Genomic DNA, 18,598 nt, shown 5'->3' on the forward strand with positions numbered 1-18,598 from the left:
TGATCTTTGTGTGTCCCTTGCCCTTCATCAATTTTATCATATCGTTTTCGCGATTAGCCAAATATGGCGGAAAGCGAAGTAAAATAAACAAAATCAAACAATCAATCAATGAATGATTTGATTTGATTCGCTTTTTTATACATTTGGTTAATCGCGAAGATGATACGACAAAATTAATGAAGGGACAAACACAAAGAACACCCATGTCCAAGTAGGGGTTCGAACCAGGAACTCCTGCTGTTGTAGCGTACTGTGGTAACCACTCCCCCACAGTTGGTTGATTTGATGGTTGATTTGACGTTTTAAGTCCACTTTATACACAGAAAGGCTAATCGGGACTAGACCTATAGTTTAATGTGGAATCTGAACCACTATATACCTCCATTGAGTACAGATCCGGGACCACTTCCACTCCCCCACGGAGGTCGGCCGACAACAAACATGTGAGGAAGGCGCTAACCATTTGGATACGTGGGTATCCGTAAAGCAAACTGCATTTTTCCTGAGTAGTAATTTTCAATTGAATTTTTGAAATACCATCTTTATATAAGATTAACGTTTTTTCAAAAATTTTGCATTGCTTGATTTCCATAATGTCCCCATCTCACGATCTTGTTACTGAAGGATCCGGGCTCGAGCCCTGGCCTTTGCATGAATGTTTATTTGCAACCACTCTTCACCCGTTTAATTTATTCAACGTTCATCGTCATGGCAGAAATTAGGTAAAGCGATGGGAGAGAGAAGAAAATACAAATAATTTCATCCCAGTGCATCTGCAGGGCACTGTGAAATCAGGAGCCTAGAATTCTCTGTTTATGATTGTCCCTCACGACTTTCCAAGCTCTTAGCTACTTATTCCGATTAAATCTATACAGCTAGAAAAAGCGATGGGTAACAAAACACAACTTTAAACAAACCTTTTTTCTACTTTCTTCAATAATAGTATTTATTTGGCTTTTTGAGTTCTGGGATACATTTTTTCATTTCTAAATTTCTCATTATTCACTGCAGGCAGAGTACAACACATAAGAACAAGAATGCACGCTCGTCACGAATCCCGGCCTGAATTGTTCTTTGCGATGTCCCTTCATCAATTTCATTATATCATCACTCATCCTCATTTTCGCGATAACCAAATGTGGCAGAAAAGCGAAGTAAAATAAACGAAACCAACAACAAGAATTAGAACGCACAATCACTTGCCCAAATAAATACATCCGTATTTATGATTGTTTAGCTTATCCATTTTTTTTATTGGAGGCCAATAGATTAGTATATTTAAATAAAACACTTCTAAAACAAGAGCAAGAGAGAGCGTGAGCAAATATTTGTTATTTAATCATTATATATTCCATATTTAAAAAAAAAGACACATAAAATTTTGACTGCACATAAGACGTTCCAATTGCATAAATGATAAAAGTACATCCCATATTATACATACATATTGTACAACGTGTAAAAAGTAGTGTAAATACAGAGGACAGAAGTACTGCAGAAAAATTTCCCCTTAGTTCTTTAGAGGATTTACAAAGAAGCGAAGGGAATCCAATCCCCTATCTGTCCTATAGGAGATAGACTGGAGGACCTGAAAGCACGGGCTTTCAACCATTGGAGCGGGGGCGAGGGGGCAAGGGAGGTTGAGGCAGAAATCTTTCCTTTCCCTTCGAAAACCCGTTTCTACCTGCAACTGTGAGGCGGAGAAAGAGCGAGCTAGGCCGCTGAACGCACCGAGGGACGAGAAGCGCGTGAAAAAAAGTGTTGCATATGAACTGTGGCTTCAACAAAACAATAAATATTGTGATTTGAAAATAATTAGAGATTTGAGATTGATTGATCTATCTCTGCTAGACTAGCTACTCCTCAGTGCACGTCACTGACAGTATAGATTCTCTCTTTCCTACTTAATATTTCATGTTTCTCTGTTCTCAAGTAGATGAGAATGCTGTTTATTTATGCGTGGCCTTCCCAATGGCAACAATGTTGCAACTATTGTTTGTTAGCAAGGGGTCAGATTGTTCAAATCTACTTTAGACTTAAGTTCAATCTCAAGTAGCTTGTCTGAACCTGAAGTGGACTTAATCACTTTGCATGTGATTTCTGATATATGAATATCTAAATTATCTAAATTACAGTCCATTTATATGTATATCGGATTAGTAAAAATATTGGTAATTTTACCTAGATGCTGAGATGCCTAAATTGGTGAATATTGATCGAGTACCGATTATTCTGTCCCATCTCTAATACATGGCAAATTTGATCCTTACATTCAGTCCCTCGTGCACTGAAATTGTGAGGTTTTTTTTTGTTTATTTTTTGCCACAGACATGTGTATGTAGTAATAATAGATTTTCCTCTATTTCCAGATCTGTCCATTTCCAATATTTACACGTTCTGGAGAAGTGAATGTGAGGCTAGACTTAAGTGGCTCATCCGTTGTGTTAACAGAGGAGCAACTAGAAAAAATTGTCACCTTCCTCAACTACACCTTCACAAGCGTTCTCAGGCTGCAGAAGTACCTGATGATGTTTGATCCTCAGACATCAGAAAATTCATATTTTATTGTTCCAACAAAGAGAGGTAAATAGAGATCCATTGATGTAGCCATCCTGTGCACTGGCACATGCAGGTCTTTCGTAAAGAAGCCTGAAATTCCATGTTTACTAATATATGTTGTTACAAGACAATCTCATGTTGATATTTTAAATTTTTAAGCAAGTGATTAATAGGATATTTATAGTGGAAGCTCGATTTTATGTTCCCGGATTTTAACATTTTCCCACATTACACATTCAATCTTAATGGTTCCAACATATGAAAAGGTTATAAAATTTCCCCTGATTTACATTTTAAGTTTTCTCAGCTTGGTCCCCTGTAAAACGTAAAATCGAGGATTGAACTGATAATATGTCAATTCTTGGGAATTCAAATTAATGGTAGCTGTTAAAAAAACAGATCAATGCTATGAAAACCATGAAAATATTTTTGGGGACCATACAAAAATAGCTGTAAATTCTTAAAGCTTCTTCAATTGTGTATGTAGATAATTTTGAGGAACTTAATTATACAGTGACATTTGTTTTAGTGCACCCATTCTGTTTCCAACCTACCTTGCTGTGCGACAAGCTTGAGCAGAGCTAAAGGAAATAAGATCTATGGTTGCAGCAGTGGCCAGCCTGGAAGTTTACAGTACCTCGCGCATGAAACATATTATCTTATTCTCCTTTTCTCTATGGACACTATAATGTTTTCAAAAATGAAACTTAAGATTCATTTAATTTTTTGTAGAGATGGGAGCAGTGGCGGAGCATGACCTTTCCAACAGTGTAAGCCTATGAAGGCTACTTCCCGTTGTGCTTATTTTGGGGCTGGGTCAGTGATTTATCCACACACATCAATCCCTGCCCATTTTTTCAGAACACTTCCCCCCTAATTTTGGCACTAAATTTAACCTTACACCCCTTAAAAACGAAGTTACACTACATCAGATTAAATGTTATTGATATATCCCTGAGCTTGGTGATTTCTTTGCTAGGCTGTATATCTCGTACATTTCAACTGATAATTATGTCAGTTTTATTCCTATCACAATGAGTAACGTAACCATAAAAGAAAATGCAAAGTTAGATAAAATGAAGAATAATGATAATAAAGAAACAAAAACAGAAAGAAACAAAAAAGTGCTGAATACTTTTTACAACCGCATAACCAAGTATCAGCTCGTACCATGAATCACAAAATCGGCACACTTAATTTTTCGTTTCTGTTACCGTGCCTGCTAGAGAAGTGGTGGGCCTACCTACATCCACAAGTTCTTCTTGGCAGCAAAATCCTTGCTGGAAAACGGCATCTTCAACAAGTTCTCCACCCCACTGCACAATCACACTCGTTTTCTTCTGTAATGCAATTGTTGTTGTTCACTATCACACCACAGCAGAGGAACGACGGCCCGCTTTTCAATGGATGGAAGTAGCAAAGAAATTCCGCGAGACTTTAACCACGCACACAACACAAGACAGGGGAAACAAAAACAAACCTCATCCAAAAACGGTCACTGCTCAAAGCAGTGATGTTTCTGACTCGGAGGGGAACATCTCTTTCGGACATAAATAAATTCCCTCTGTTGCCTTAAAATTCCCTTATATTTTGTAAAAAAAAAGAATGACAAAATAAAGTATAAAACTAAAGCTCGCTAATGCTAAGGATTTATCCAGAAATTTCTATGAAAGGAGATGTAAGTGCTTTCTTAGGGTAGTGTAAAAGAAAATCTAGCACCTGAAAGACCATAAACAGGCTTTTCGTATGTTGTTCGAAGAGTGTTTAAACCATGGACTATGTAATTAATATTTTGTTCACATTTGACATGAGATTTGTAAAACTGGTTCAATATTCAGTTTTAATTAAACATTTTAATTTTTGAAAAAGGTATTGCACTTTTTAGCGCAATTCCTACCAGCTGAGTTCAAATATAAACAAACAGAGATCTTAATGTTTCCAATGTTTATGCTCTCCTACAAGCGAAAAACAGAAACAAGTGTTTAGCACATTAATGCATATCTAATTTTCCCATTTCTCGCTCATTTTTAGGTGTTTCTTCATTTTCCCCTTCCTATTAGTTTTTGCTTCAGAATTCCCTGTTCCTGGAAAAACCCTCCTTGAAAAACCACTGGCTCAAATTTCCATTCATTCATACCCGAAAATGCTGAACGCTGGAGAACCCTCTTCTTGCAGGGCCTGGTCTCAGTGAAGCCAACCCAAGCATAATGGTGCTAAATCTCGCACAAGTTTAAAAAGTTGTTTGGAAGTTGGGGATATAAATAAAACAAGAGGGCCGCTGTTCGTGGCAGTTGAATTTTCTCAAACTTTTCATGTATAATGTCAAACTCATCCCGTTGGCAGAACCATTCGAATTTATATTTATGTTTTGTTACAAATTAATATTAATAATATGTAGATCGCAGAACAATTTAGTAGTATGTAGCATAATTACGGAGTTTAAACGACACCATGGAAGTCCAGAAGGGGCAAGGCGAGGAAACCCTTCCTGGAAAATGAATGTCAATCATAAAAGACTATATTTCACACATGTGATTTCATTTCAGTCACATCAAATTATGTTAATTATTGTAAGGGCATTGCAGAAAAATGTTGAATTTGTATCTTTTGGGGAGGCAACTTTCTTATGAAGGAAATATACCTAGTTTACTCCCACCCCTGGAAAAATTACTATGCTTAATACTCCCTCGTGGAAATAAATACTGCGGACATCCATGAACAACACTTTGGCTAAACATGAGGTTTGCAATGCTGCTGTAAGCCTCTGGCTGTAGGTTTACACACGTAGGGTTTTGGCCGCTCTTCTCCATCCATATACAGTAGGAACTGCTCATTCGCAATCAGAAATTTGTAAGGCAAAATCCAGAAGGCTTACAGCTTTCCACAAGCAGAAGGCGGTGCCGTCTGGCGCTGAAGTTATGCAATCTAACAGACAGGATCTCGAGCACTGGTGTCGACCTGATTTGAACTTTGAAGTTATTTACGAATTTCTGCTAATTAATTACGTACATTTTACTACAACTAATGAAGTGTAAGCCCGGCTTACATGGATGGGAGTGATTCATTGGTACTCTTGTCAGTATCGGCCGATATAGGCACATCGGTGTATTGGTTTATCGGTAAAATTACCAATTATTTTACCAATTCGATATATCTGTAAGTATCTTAAACTTAGTGCAAAGTTCTGCCATTTTGTTATACCGAGGGGTCCAAAAAAATGTACTCACTGTTTGTAATGCAAAAATTTTAAAACAAACAGACTTACACGTACTAATCTCATGTGGACATGTAGTGTAACTGTTTAATTTGTCGCGGGTAGGTGGCGCTGGCAATTTGCACCGCGCATGCGCGAGTGTTGGAGCGATCACGCCAGTACAGCGGAAGACAGTCGAGTAGCAACAATGGCTGCGGTACGGTTATCATTTGTGGAACGCAAGACTGTATTGAAATGGTTCTGGAAGTACGAGAACATTCAAGAGGTTCAACGGCAATGGCAGAATGAGTTTGGAACACGGCCTCCAACACGACGAACAATAGCCCGTATTCGTGATAAGTTCGAATCCGACGGAACTGTTCATGATGTGCACAAGGCAAGATCCGGTCGACCACGAACAACTACAAGTCCAGATTCCAGTGCTGCTGTGTTGCAACATTTCACCCGATCACTGCAAAAATCAGTGAACCAGGGAGCACGCGAAAGTGGGGTGAGCCAGTCTAGCGTAACATGCATTCTGAAGGGTGCACAGTGGAAAGTGTACATTCCAAGACTGCTACATGCGATCAACGAGGACGATCCGGATCGTAGGGTCAAATACTGCGAATGGTTTGAGCACATGGTTCGCGAGGATGGGGAATTTGCAGGGACAGTTATGTGGTCTGACGAGGTGCAATTCAAACTTAACGGTACTGTGAACCGCCACAATTGTGTGTACTGGTCGCCGTCAATCCTCACGTTTATGTGGAGATGGCTGTGAATCTACTGGGGCTTAACGTGTGGTGTGGTCTGTCATCCCGTGCTTTGATTGGTCCCTTCTTCTTCGAGGGTACCATAACCGGTGAGGTGTATCTCGAAATGCTTCAGTCAAGGATTTTGCCTGCCATCCGAACCCTATTTGGCGATGAAATGTTTTACCTGCAGCAAGATGGAGCCCCGCCTCACTACCATCGCGATGTCAAGTCGTACCTGGATGACACTCTCCCCGGACGGTGGATAGGTCGACGCGGTGCTATTGAGTACCCACCTCGGTCCCCTGATTTGACACCACTGGACTTCTACCTGGAGGGGACCGTCAAGGATGATGTGTATCGACAAAAACCAACTACACTCAACGAGCTACGTGAAAAAATAATAGCATCATGTGCTGCCATTATGCCAGATACACTGACGGCCGTAGTACGGTCTGCAGTTCGGTGCCATCAGAGTTGTTTACAAGTTGCTGGTGGTCATTTTAAACATCTAACATAACTCTCTCTCAGTGCCAAAAATTGTACCCACAAGTCAATTTTGTCAGAAGATATGGACTATCAAACAGTGAGTACATTTTTTTGGACCCCCTGTATGTATGTATATATATATATATATATATATATATATATATATATATATATATATATATATTTATTTATTTTTTGGATAATCTCCATACCCTAATTTTTTAAAAAAAGTAAATATCTAAATATGCAATTTCTTTTGCATTGCAGTCACCTGGGAAAACACATTTATTAAGGAGGTCAATCAACAGTTCAGGTTCTTCAAGGACCATTCGGAATTTTATATTGGATTGTAGAATATAGCTTATTGGCATCGGTAAATTTTATATCGGTACTATATCGCTATTGTATAAGGGGGGAATGTTTTGTATTGTGGGTTTTGCTTTGTCTATATTATGTTGCTTTAAAGTTGGTTTTACAAAAGGTTAACTTTAAATATATAATATATCAAAAACAGCAAAAACAAAAGAGAACCACGCTTTACGCGGCCACACGCAGACCCTATTCCACGTGTGGTGTTCCGTATAATAACAGATATCCCCTGAGATATCTGTTAAGCAACAGACGAACTTTAGCCTAACTTTAATAATCGGTTACTTGAGGAGGGCTTAATAGGCTTATGATTCACTAAAATGATAGAAGGTCAGACACCTTTAAACGACATATTTATTCATTGAAAAGAACATCGCTTGTGGCATAGCTGCCACCAAACATGAGCACTTCACTGTACAAGACACAAAAAAGATATACAAAAGATTTTGTACTTACATATCAGCCGTTTTCACACTATATCACTCATACCTGGGGCCTTACATACGCTATTTCACTCTTTATCGCCACATCCCGGCACATGGACAAATTTGTGGTACACCACACTAAAAAATTACTATTATGTGCTTCCTTGGTGTAACAAAGGCTTTGGGGGGTGATAAATGAATTTTCCTGGCTTTTCTTGGATAGATGGCTAAGAACAACTTGGATATTCTTTGATATCCTATGGATGCTTCTATGGCGTCAGTTCTGCCGACCATGTGGTCTGGATTTCCACATGGAATGAGGGACACAAAACTCGCTATTTTGCTGAATTTTCACTGGGATCCTTAAATGCACTTGTGGACACAATATTCCACTTGGTCACACACACTTAGGCCTGTGTTTACTGTAACAGGACCTTAGATCCCTTTTCCCTTTATGTATCCTTTGTTGCTGGCACAGGTGGCCATTCTCACACTGGATTTTACCAGCAACTTCCAAGCTGACCTGCTCTCAGGTGGGTCTGTAATACAAGTGAGCTTGACTAGCAAGCTCAGAACACAATAGGCCATCTGAAAGTCTCCTCTGTGACGTCACAGCCTTGATGGCTTCTCATTGGCCAGCTGGAGTCCTTTGGGAGAATTGCCCAATGCTGATTGGTCATAATTGGCCAAAATAACATATCAGCACATCCCTAATTTTTTTGTATTTTATCATTACAGATGCAAACAATCAAATTGAAGTGGATTGGGAATTTTTGGACTTAATATTTGAAAACAAAGACCTTCATCCACACCCAGTTCCAGAAACAAAAAGATTGGATTTTACATTTGAAGCCTCAAGGTATCATGATGCTGTTGTGATGCCATGGTACAGAAATCAAGACCAGCCTCAGGTAAGGTTTCCTGTATATTTTCATGTAATTCAGTGCTAATTTTAGCTGCTTTGTGGTTAGCATAAAGTGTATCAATGCCATGGAATCCTTGGTTTGATTCTACACCATGTGACCATTGAATTATGACCACTGCTGCTTGCAGTGAAAGTCATTTGTTGACTACGTGCTTGGTGAGAGGGCACTCCTAGCTGATGTGTGGTGCAGAGATGAAGTTGTCACGAGTTCAGTATGATCGTCAGGGCCAGAAGAGCTGGTGCATCCATTTCACAAACTGCTGTGATGGTGGGATGTTCAAGATCAGCGGTAGTGAAAGTGTTCCAAGAGTGGCATGAACAGGGTCAAATGTTGTCCTAGCGGCAGAACTGTACTTGGCAGTGGATGATTGATACCGGGGGAGGGGGGGGGTGGAGGATACGACAACTCATCCAAGCCAACAGATGCACCACAGTGCAACCACTGACATCCGATTAAAACACAGATCAACCAGGGACTGTATTTACCAGAACCATTAATCACACACTGCCACATATGGGGTACGTCAGCAGATGACCCCGCCACCATCCACTCCTGATTCAAGAGCATAAGTGCAAACGACACTTCTGGTGCAAATAACACGTGAATTGGAGTGTTTTATCTTTATTTTGTTTATATTGCTATACCCAAGATTTTTTTAGAGGAGGAGGCAGTAGATCCGAAAATGTATAACAAAGAGAAGATCAGAAATTCTGTGAAGTTCATTGAATTGGGTAATTTTTTTTTTTATTTGCTTTTCTTCCAAGTTTATCTAATCACGATGATGAAGATGAGCGATGATATGAAATTGATGTGAAGGAACATATAGATCACCTATGCCAAAGCTAGGAAAGGTCTATGCCAAAGCTTGGCCTATCTCCCGACTGCCAGTCTCCCTTCCACAATCCTACCTAGAGGTGTGGAGATCTTCAACCAGTAATGGGGTGATGTGGGGTCAGCACATCGAACCCCCAGTCGTTATAGGAGATTTATATGACCAGGTTATGCTACTCATTCGTAGCTCCCCAATTTCCTTACGGTGGTGGATTACCACCCGTCCCATTCACAGGCCCAAAACCCAGAGACTGAACCCAGGTGGACTCGAACCCATGCCATCCCGCAGTTGGAGTCCGACTGTTGAAAATTTTAACATTTAAATATTTCATAGTTTGAGGATGGGCATGGCCCCTTCCCTGGGTATGGGCCTGCGTCTCGGGCAGTGCTTAAAGTTGTTTCATTTAATAGCACTAATGCCACAACTGAATGCACACGACTACTACTACTACTAATAAATGAATATTTAAATAATCGTTTGATTTAATTTATTTTACTTTGCTTTATAAATCAATTCGACCAATTGTTGTTGTTATTGTTGTTATTATTATTAGTTGTTGCTCTCGTCTTCTCCTTCCTTCGTAATAAAACTGAATTATCGCATAATGTTCCTTTTCATTTTAATCTGCTATTCTAACAAAGAAAAGAAAATTATCGGATGCTGGTATATTATAATATACAATTACACAAGGAGGAAAATTATAAGGCCTTAGATGAACCAACTACAGAAAAAAGAGGCATTTCATAGCGCATAACTGACAGCAATAGGAAATAATAGCACTGGTACCATTACGCGATAAAGGTGGATCTCACTTTAAAACTGTAAGTCCAGTACCGAGTAGCTTATCTGTGCATAAAGTGGGCCTAAAACATATCTAAAACCTGTTAAAAAGAATTGTAAAAGGGTCCTACTCCTAAATATATGGTCATCCGTTGCAAACTTTTGACAACAGCGAAGCCAAGCTTACTGTCCAGCACGATGGCAGTGTTGCTCATTTGTCTGGAGCAGACGAAAATCGGCCGTGGAATGCGATCACTGAGCTGAAGTGTTCGAAGAAATTCCAGTTTCCCTGTGATCGCTCGCAAGTGAGCCGCTCTGCATCGGTTCAGTCCTCCGAACGCAAGGATGCAGGCAGGTGGCAATGGCTGTATGGTATGGGGAATGTTCACATGGCAAGAACTTGGACGCATGGAACATTTAGAGCATCGCTGCTCTGGTCAGTCCTATCATCGTCTCGTAGCAAAGTACATCCTGCTATGTTGCATTTTTTCCCCTCATGGTTCTGGTATCTTCCAGGATGATAATGCAACATACCATCAGGCTCGTGTGGTACAGGATTGGTATGAACCAACAAATGGCATGGTCTCCAAATTTGCCCAATTTAAATTCGATAAGAGCATATCTGGAATTGTATGGAGTGACAACATTAGGCACCAGGAGACATCAATTACATCAATCCCAGCACTGAAGGCTGCATTGGACTGAGCATGTTTACCAATACCTGTGGACTACTCCATACAGCTTGTGGAATGCATGCTACATAGGATATCTTCTGTCGTAAATGCAATAGGTCCAACACACTGTTAGATGTGTGGTCATAATTCAATGGCCACACAGTGTATATCGCTTTCTCTTACTTTTGCATCTGTCTCGTTACTTGATTACTTGAAGTGCTAGTCTTCCTTTATTTGAATTTAAGTTCTACATATTCCTTGGTGTATGTTTTGTTTCCTTTCCCTCCTTTTTTTTGTAAAATTCCGACAAATACTTTTCAATGTATTGTAATGGCTGGCTATCACATACAATATTTTCTTTATACTTCCAGGATACATTTTTTAAAACCTTAGACATGATTGTAACTCCTTATTTTTTTTATTACAGTACTTTTACGTGGCAGAGATTTGCATACATTTAAATCCAAAATCCTCATTTCCTGGGTCTGAATATAAAACCTTTGAAGAATACTATTTTAAGAAGTATGGCATCCAGATACAAAGCAGTAAGCAACCTCTACTGGATGTGGATCACACTTCTGCAAGATTGAACTTCTTAACACCAAGGTAAGGATTAAATAGCATTCCTCATTCAGTACTGTTTTTGTTAAGTTGTTCCTAGAGATACCAAGCATGATGTTTCCAGATGTCCTTCCTTCATGTGCACACCCACATCCAGGAAGGTGATTTGGTTGGTGGAGTGGGTCCAGGTGAAATTGATGGAGCTGAAGTGGTTCAGTAGATCTAGGAAAGTGGTCAGGGAAGGTTCTCCATGTGTCCAGAGCATGAAGATGTCATCGATGAAACGGAGCCAGAGGAGAGATTTGAGGGATTGGGTCTCCAGGAACTATTTTTCATGTTTGCCATGAAAAGGTTGGCTATGCCCCAGATTTGAAGATAGTGCTTGTCCTCAAAGGTGAAGTTGTTGCACATGAGGACAAGGGGAGCTACATGTGTCAGGAAATTAGTGCTGGGTTTGTGGGGTTTTTGGTCTGTTGTTGAGGAAGGACTTTATGGAGCAGAGGCCTTGGGAGTGAGGTATGTTGGTGTAGAGAGAAGTAACATCGATGGTGGCAAGGATGGTGTTAGCAGGTAATTGTGGGAGAGTGTTGATTTTCTGGAGGAAGTGGTTGGTGTCCCGGAGGTAGGAGGGCAGAGCTTTAACAAGATGCTGGAAGTGGAAGTTGGCAAAGGGTGAGATTCTTGCAGAAGGTGAATTGTAACTGGACACGATGGGTCTACCAGGGTTACCAGGTCTATGGATTTTGGGCAGCAGGTAAAAAGTGGGGGTGCGGGGGTTGTCTGGGATGAGCATGGATATGGTGGAGACTGTCCGGCCCTCAGGAAGGCCTCGGGTGTGGATAAAGTCCTGGATTCTGTCGAGGTGTGTGGCTAAAAGGTCGACCGTGGTGGTTTTGTAGGTGGAGGAGTCGGTCAGCTGGCAAGTGGCTTCCGCCAGGTAATCTTGAGAGTTGAAATCCACCATGGTGGAGCCCTTGTCAGCTGGAAGGATTTTGATGTGGTGGTTCTGGCAGAGATCTTGAAGAGCTTTATCTTGAGGGGGATTCAGGTTGGGTTTGTTGTAGAGGTTGTCAAGAAATGAGCTGTCAGTGATAGTGGAGATTATGGCAGTGATGTATCTTTCCAGGGGGTGGTTGGTGGGCAGGGGGAGGGTCTTGGAGGATGGTGGGCAAAATTGGAGGAGGCTTGGGTGGGTTTCATTAGTCGTGGTCTGGGGGGGGGAGGTTTTTTTGCCCAGAAGTGTTGCCATCTGAGGTGTCTGGCAAAGGTGTGGATATCGAAGAGGAGATGAGGTGTCTGGCAAAGGTGTGGATATCGAAGAGGAGATGGAATTGGTTGTGGGAGGTTGTGGGGGAGAAGGTGAGGCCTTTGGATAGAATATGAATTTCGGCAGAGGTGAGATTGTGGTTGGACAAATTTAGTACATTTTGGTTGTGTTGTGGTAGGGTAGGGTCGTTGGTGACCATGGGTCTGGTGGGGATGGGTTTTTCCTTTAAGGACTAGTTCAAAATGTCAAGAAATTAGAAGATAGGTGAAATGTTTTTAATAAGTGTTAGATATTATTTAATTATTGCTTTTTATTAAAAATTATAATTAAATTTTCATACTTGTGTTGTGTTATGTTTTTATAATGGTGTAAATCTATTAATTTTCTCTCGAAAGGAAATATTTCCTTATTAGAGTTGTAGCTAGAGATTTCAGAACCCAGGATGAGAATTATTTTCGCATCCGCCCCCCCCCCCCCTACCTAGATGTACTTAGACATTGTAGAAATTTTATGTACTTACTCTTTTCCACTGAATCCGATGAAAAGAAAACTTAGCATTTCTTAAAAACCATGCAATATTCAGTTTTGACTTTTTTGTTCATTAGTATACCTCTAATTGTACAGTAAAACCTCATTAATCTGGACTAATGGGGGGATAAGTTGACCGGTTTAACGAAAGTCTGAATTAACTGAAATAACCTAAAAGAACAGTAGATAGTGCATTAAAACTCTATTTATAGCAACAAAACATGTTTATTATTGTGTTTGTAAAGGGCATAGGCCTAAATACACTACACGGTACAGTATAATGTAAAACAATACTATACATACAATGCAGTACGTACATACGCGATACTCATATTATGATGATGTGCGATTGTCGACTTCTAGCCACATTTAAAACCTTGCATCCTGCTTTTTTTTGGGTGGAGCCTTTTGCCTGTCCGGGTTAAGCAAAGTCCGACTTATCAGGGTCCGGATTAACGAGGTTTTACTGTATTACATACTCGAATTTCAAAAACAATATATCCATTGTTACTATTATTAACAAGAGAAGTGTCAAAAAGCCTTTTGTTATTATGGGATAAATATTTGATAAAGGGCTATAACTCCTCAACCCCCATTTTTTCTGATATATTTCACTTTTACATGTAACAGTGAGTAAAAAGCAGGGTTGGAGTTTTAAACATGAGTTAAAAAAACATGTTTTAAACATGTTTTAAACAAAACAAATTCAACCTTTTCCCAGTAAATTATACTTAAAGTCGTTAAAGAGAAAAAATACTCATTTTTATGAGTACAATTGCGACAAGGACAGTTTATTTACCTTTGGAGATAAGGTTTACCATACTACAGGGAAGGGGTGTGCGGGACAGAATTTTTTGGGTCGAGACGGGAAATTCTTTAAATCCCGACATTCGGGACGGGGAAAATTCTCAATTTCCCGAAAAAGTCGGAAAATTTTCGGGACGGGATGTGTTCGAAATTTCCCAAAGCTCTTGAAATCTCGAATTCTACCCGTAATTTCCATCCTAAGTGCTTTTTTTTGCACTTCCGGGACAAAACCACAATGCAGAGAACGTCTAGAATTGACGACGTTTTAAAATGACCATTCGGAATTTCCAGACTGCTTGGGATCCCAAAAAGTCGGGAAGTCATTTCCGGAAGTTGGGATCGGGACGGAAATTTTCTTTCCCGATTCCGGTCCCGACTTTTCGGGATCCCGCACACCTCTACTGCAGGCATAGTCGCCGACTCCATGGGGCTTGGGAGGGCTCTAGCCCCCCAATATTAACAATGTGGGGGCAGATCCCCCCAAATAATTTTGCTTAAGAGGATCTAATGTATTATTTTGCTTCTCTTGTAAAGTTTACTCTGAATTGTGCCATATGAACTTAACTTTTAATACACATTTAAAATTTTCTAGACCATCAACTTTGGGGGCTGAAACCGCTAAACCATCAACTTTGGGGAGGCTATGACCAGAGACAGCAAAACGCATGATTTATTACTAGTATATACTAAGTATGTAATTATGAGTATTGTTAAAATTTTTACTAAAAAAGAGTTTCAAAAGACGATGTGCATGAACTAGGGTAGTGGATGGGACGTTCGGGCTACAAATGGCTCTCGCATGACATTCAGAACGAGATCATTGATATATTAGGGAGATCTCTTTTACGCTCCGTGGTAGCAGATAATAAAAGTCGGGAATATTTTGCTATTATGGTTGACGAAACTTGTGACATATCCATCCGTGGACAATTAATATTCTGCATTCGAACTGTGAATAAAAAAATGATATTTTTGAGGGGCTTTTATTAAGGGTGTGCGGGACGGGAACGGGACGGGAAAATTTTCAATTTCCCTACTGAGTCGGGAAAATTTCCCTAAGCTCTGAAAATCTCGAATTATACACGTCATTTTCACTTTAAGTGATTTCTGGATTAAAAACTAACCATTTACGGTAAGTTCCAGAAATTGACTATGCAGAAAACGTCGAGAAATAACGACATTTTCAAATGAACATTCGGTATTTCCCGACTGCACGGGATCCCGAAAATTCGGGAAATCATTTCCCGAAGTCCGGATCGGAATGGGAAATTTTTTTCCCGATCCCGGTCCTGACTTTTCAGGATCCCGCACACCCCTAGCTTTTATGAGATTCCGAACACTGAGGCTAAAACTTAAAAAAGGGAGAGAGTGAGTCATTCATTAATTTATTTCAGTGATCAGAGCCCCCCCCCCCAATAATTTTGACAAGTCGGCACCCGTGTCTGCAGGGACAAAAGTTGTGGGTAATAGCCCCCCTTTTTTCCGCCACTACTGAAGTACGTTAGGATTTATATTCATCTAAATTTCAAGAAACTAAATATTATAGAATTACTATCCTCGTCCTGAAAAAATCACGGTGAAATATTTCCTGTTGCCTGAACAGTTTATATAGCAGAAAACAACCTGCAGTGTCATAATAAATTCTCCAAATGAATTTATCTTTCAAAGTACAAAATTATGTTACCAAAAGTAAGCATCTGCGCTTCATTCAGTTATACAGACCAATGAATCGTATCTCAAAAGAAAAAAAATCAAGTCATGATCAAAATCACGCATTGTGTATTTAGATAATTAGTTTCCATTTCAAGCTTCCACCAGTCTCAAACTTACAGGACGATACGAAACAAGGAACTGAGAGGTTTCGATTTCTACAGTAAAGAACGGGTCTTTCTTGCCGCACAACAATTTTGCTACCTTGTGCATACATAGTTAGCCTGCCTACCCTAACAACATAGGCATTTAGCTTAAAATTAAAAAGCTTTCTCCCGTGACGTCAGAACAAAAGGTTGCTCAAGTGTTGTGCGATAAGTGAGACCCGCAAAGCAAGGATTAATTGACACAGATTAAATGAAAAATAGGGTTGCCAAACAAAAAAAATATCACAGACTATAAAATATCTACCACCAAAATGTGTTTTAAACACTTGTAAAAAAAACATGTTTAAAACACATTGTTCTAAACATTTAAAACATTTGTAAAAAAAACAAAGCCGTGTGTTTTAAACGTTTAAAACAAAGTGTTTTAAACACTTTTGTTTTAAACATGCCAACCCTGGTAAAAAGCAACACTGCGGGACAATTAAGTGTCCAGGCGAGATGTGGGGGCAAAGGCTCAAAGTTTGAAATGTTCTGTAATTATGCAAAATTTCGAAACGTCGTAATTTCCATTTTTTTATTTCAAAGTTGGGGCATGGATGTTACATATCCTCAAAGAGTGGTCTTTTGTCATGCTTTCCTCCAAATTTGGTCCATCCAGCATCCATAGGGCCAACACTAGAAGTGAAATTCCAGTAGCTGGAAACACTGCAATTTTACATTGTTATTATTTTTTAACCAAGAAGTATCAGTCTGTTTTCAATTAACCCAAGATGTAATCTTGTCACTTTATTCTTCTAGATATGTGAATAGGAAAGGTGTGGCTCTACCAACAAGCAGTGAGGAAACTAAGAGGGCAAAGAGAGAGAACTTGGAGCAGAAGCAGATTCTGGTGCCGGAACTCTGCACTGTCCACCCATTTCCTGCATCCTTGTGGCGCAAAGCTGTATGCTTACCATGCATTCTGTACAGGGTAAATGCTTTGCTGTTAGCAAATGAAATACGTCAGGAGGTTGCTTTTGACATTGGTTTAGGACAGAAGACATTGTCTGCAGGTAATGCTATTATAAAATCAGTACAGTTACAGGGTAAAAATTGTAACACTGTTGCCATTCTGCCAAAAGAGCAGGTGTAAATATCAGGGGAGATGCCAGTGAAAATCAACTATGTCTTCAAACCGGCCACTTCTGTTGTCAAAGCTTGCCACAACCCTGACGAAGTGGTCAGTGGTCTCTGCATGTTGTGACTATTCTTCTTACTGGAGCTGTGTGGCTCCAAATAGAATACATTGAATTGAATTGATTGAATTGTTGTTTTAAGTCCACTTTATGCAAAGAAAGGCTAATTCAGACTGGACCTACAGTTTTTTAAAGTGCGATCCGAACCACTGTGCCATTTGACTCCACCAGGTATCGAACTCGGGACCCCTTGATTACAAGGCAACGACGTTACCACTATGCCATCAGGGAAAATAGAATACATGTGCCACATGCAAGTTTTTTTAAGTGCTTCTAGGACAGGGTGTCTACCAGTCAGGAATTTCAAGAAATGATGCTTGCGATCAAGAATTTTTGCTATTTTTTACAGTTTATGAAATATATTCATGTTGAGGGGAATAAACAAAGCAGTTGATAATATAACACGTCAGCGAATTACTAAAGATATATTCGCGAAACTTACTTGTAAATGTTCTATTAATTTTGGTGGCCTCTGCCACCATCCACTTGGGAACTCGATGCTTTACTGTTCATGCATTGAGTTCCCAAGTGGATGGTGGAAGAGACCACCGAAATTAATAGCACATTTACACGTAAGTTTCGCAGATTGTTATATACCTGTTCTGGTATTTGGTAAATTTAATATTTGGAAATCTGAAATTGTATTGAGTTCTGGTGAAGATTTGTTCATTTCGTTGCTAAAGAATTACATTCTTGCATGCGTGAAGTTTTTTAAAAATATTAAGTAAAGTAATGTAGCCATTCCCGATCCAGGATGAGGTCTGAAGCATTATTCTTTATTCATAATTGGGAAAAGAGAGACGCAGTAGTATATAAATATGGAGAAACTAGTACTCACTTTTATCCGCAAAGCTGTTTTTTCTTTTTTGATTAATTTCAGTGGCCACTGCCACCATTCTCATTGGAACTTGCTGTACTGTTGCTTGGCGTGCATCTTTTGTTTGTAGTTCTCTGGCTGCCGCTAGGTGCGCTGTTGTTAACTGTGCGTCTGGGTCTGTGTCGTCTGCTATGACTGTTGTAGTAGGGCAATCCAAGTGTGGTGAGCTTGCCCACTATCGATGTTTAGCTCGTGCGGGAAGTGCATTATGGCGTGCGTTTCCTTGATTTTGGTGTGTACGAGCATGTGGGCTGTGTTTTTGACTTGAACCTTTTGAATTTTATAGCTATTGTATTTGATATGTTTAGCAAGACCAGTAGTGAGTTGGGCTTTTTTCGCATCTGCTAGGTGCTGTTGCATTCTTTCATTGACAGATCTTATGGACCTGCTGATGTAATGTGCCTTGCACTCACACTCTGCATCTTATACACCTGGGTTACCAAAGGGGGGGTGGGGGGGAGAAGAAGTACTGTTTGTGTTTGTTCAGTTTATCAGCTATTTTGGAAT

At 39.8% G+C, this 18,598-nt stretch overlaps 1 protein-coding gene across 2 annotated transcripts in view; it reads left to right on the forward strand.

The window, feature by feature from the left end:
* The window catches only part of LOC145989821 (endoribonuclease Dcr-1-like), a 145,353-nt gene that overhangs the window by 79,686 nt on the left and 47,069 nt on the right, over nucleotides 1-18,598 (forward strand). For both annotated transcript variants that reach the window (XM_083125190.1, XM_083125191.1), the window contains exons 16-19: nucleotides 2,370-2,583; nucleotides 8,526-8,698; nucleotides 11,427-11,605; nucleotides 16,778-17,031. In XM_083125190.1, coding sequence (XP_082981316.1) covers nucleotides 2,370-2,583; nucleotides 8,526-8,698; nucleotides 11,427-11,605; nucleotides 16,778-17,031 — 820 coding nt within the window. The remainder of the gene's footprint in view (nucleotides 1-2,369; nucleotides 2,584-8,525; nucleotides 8,699-11,426; nucleotides 11,606-16,777; nucleotides 17,032-18,598) is intronic.

This window comes from Lepisma saccharinum, chromosome 7, assembly GCF_977018435.1.
Source record: "Lepisma saccharinum chromosome 7, izLepSacc3.1, whole genome shotgun sequence".
NCBI lineage: Eukaryota > Metazoa > Arthropoda > Insecta > Zygentoma > Lepismatidae > Lepisma > Lepisma saccharinum.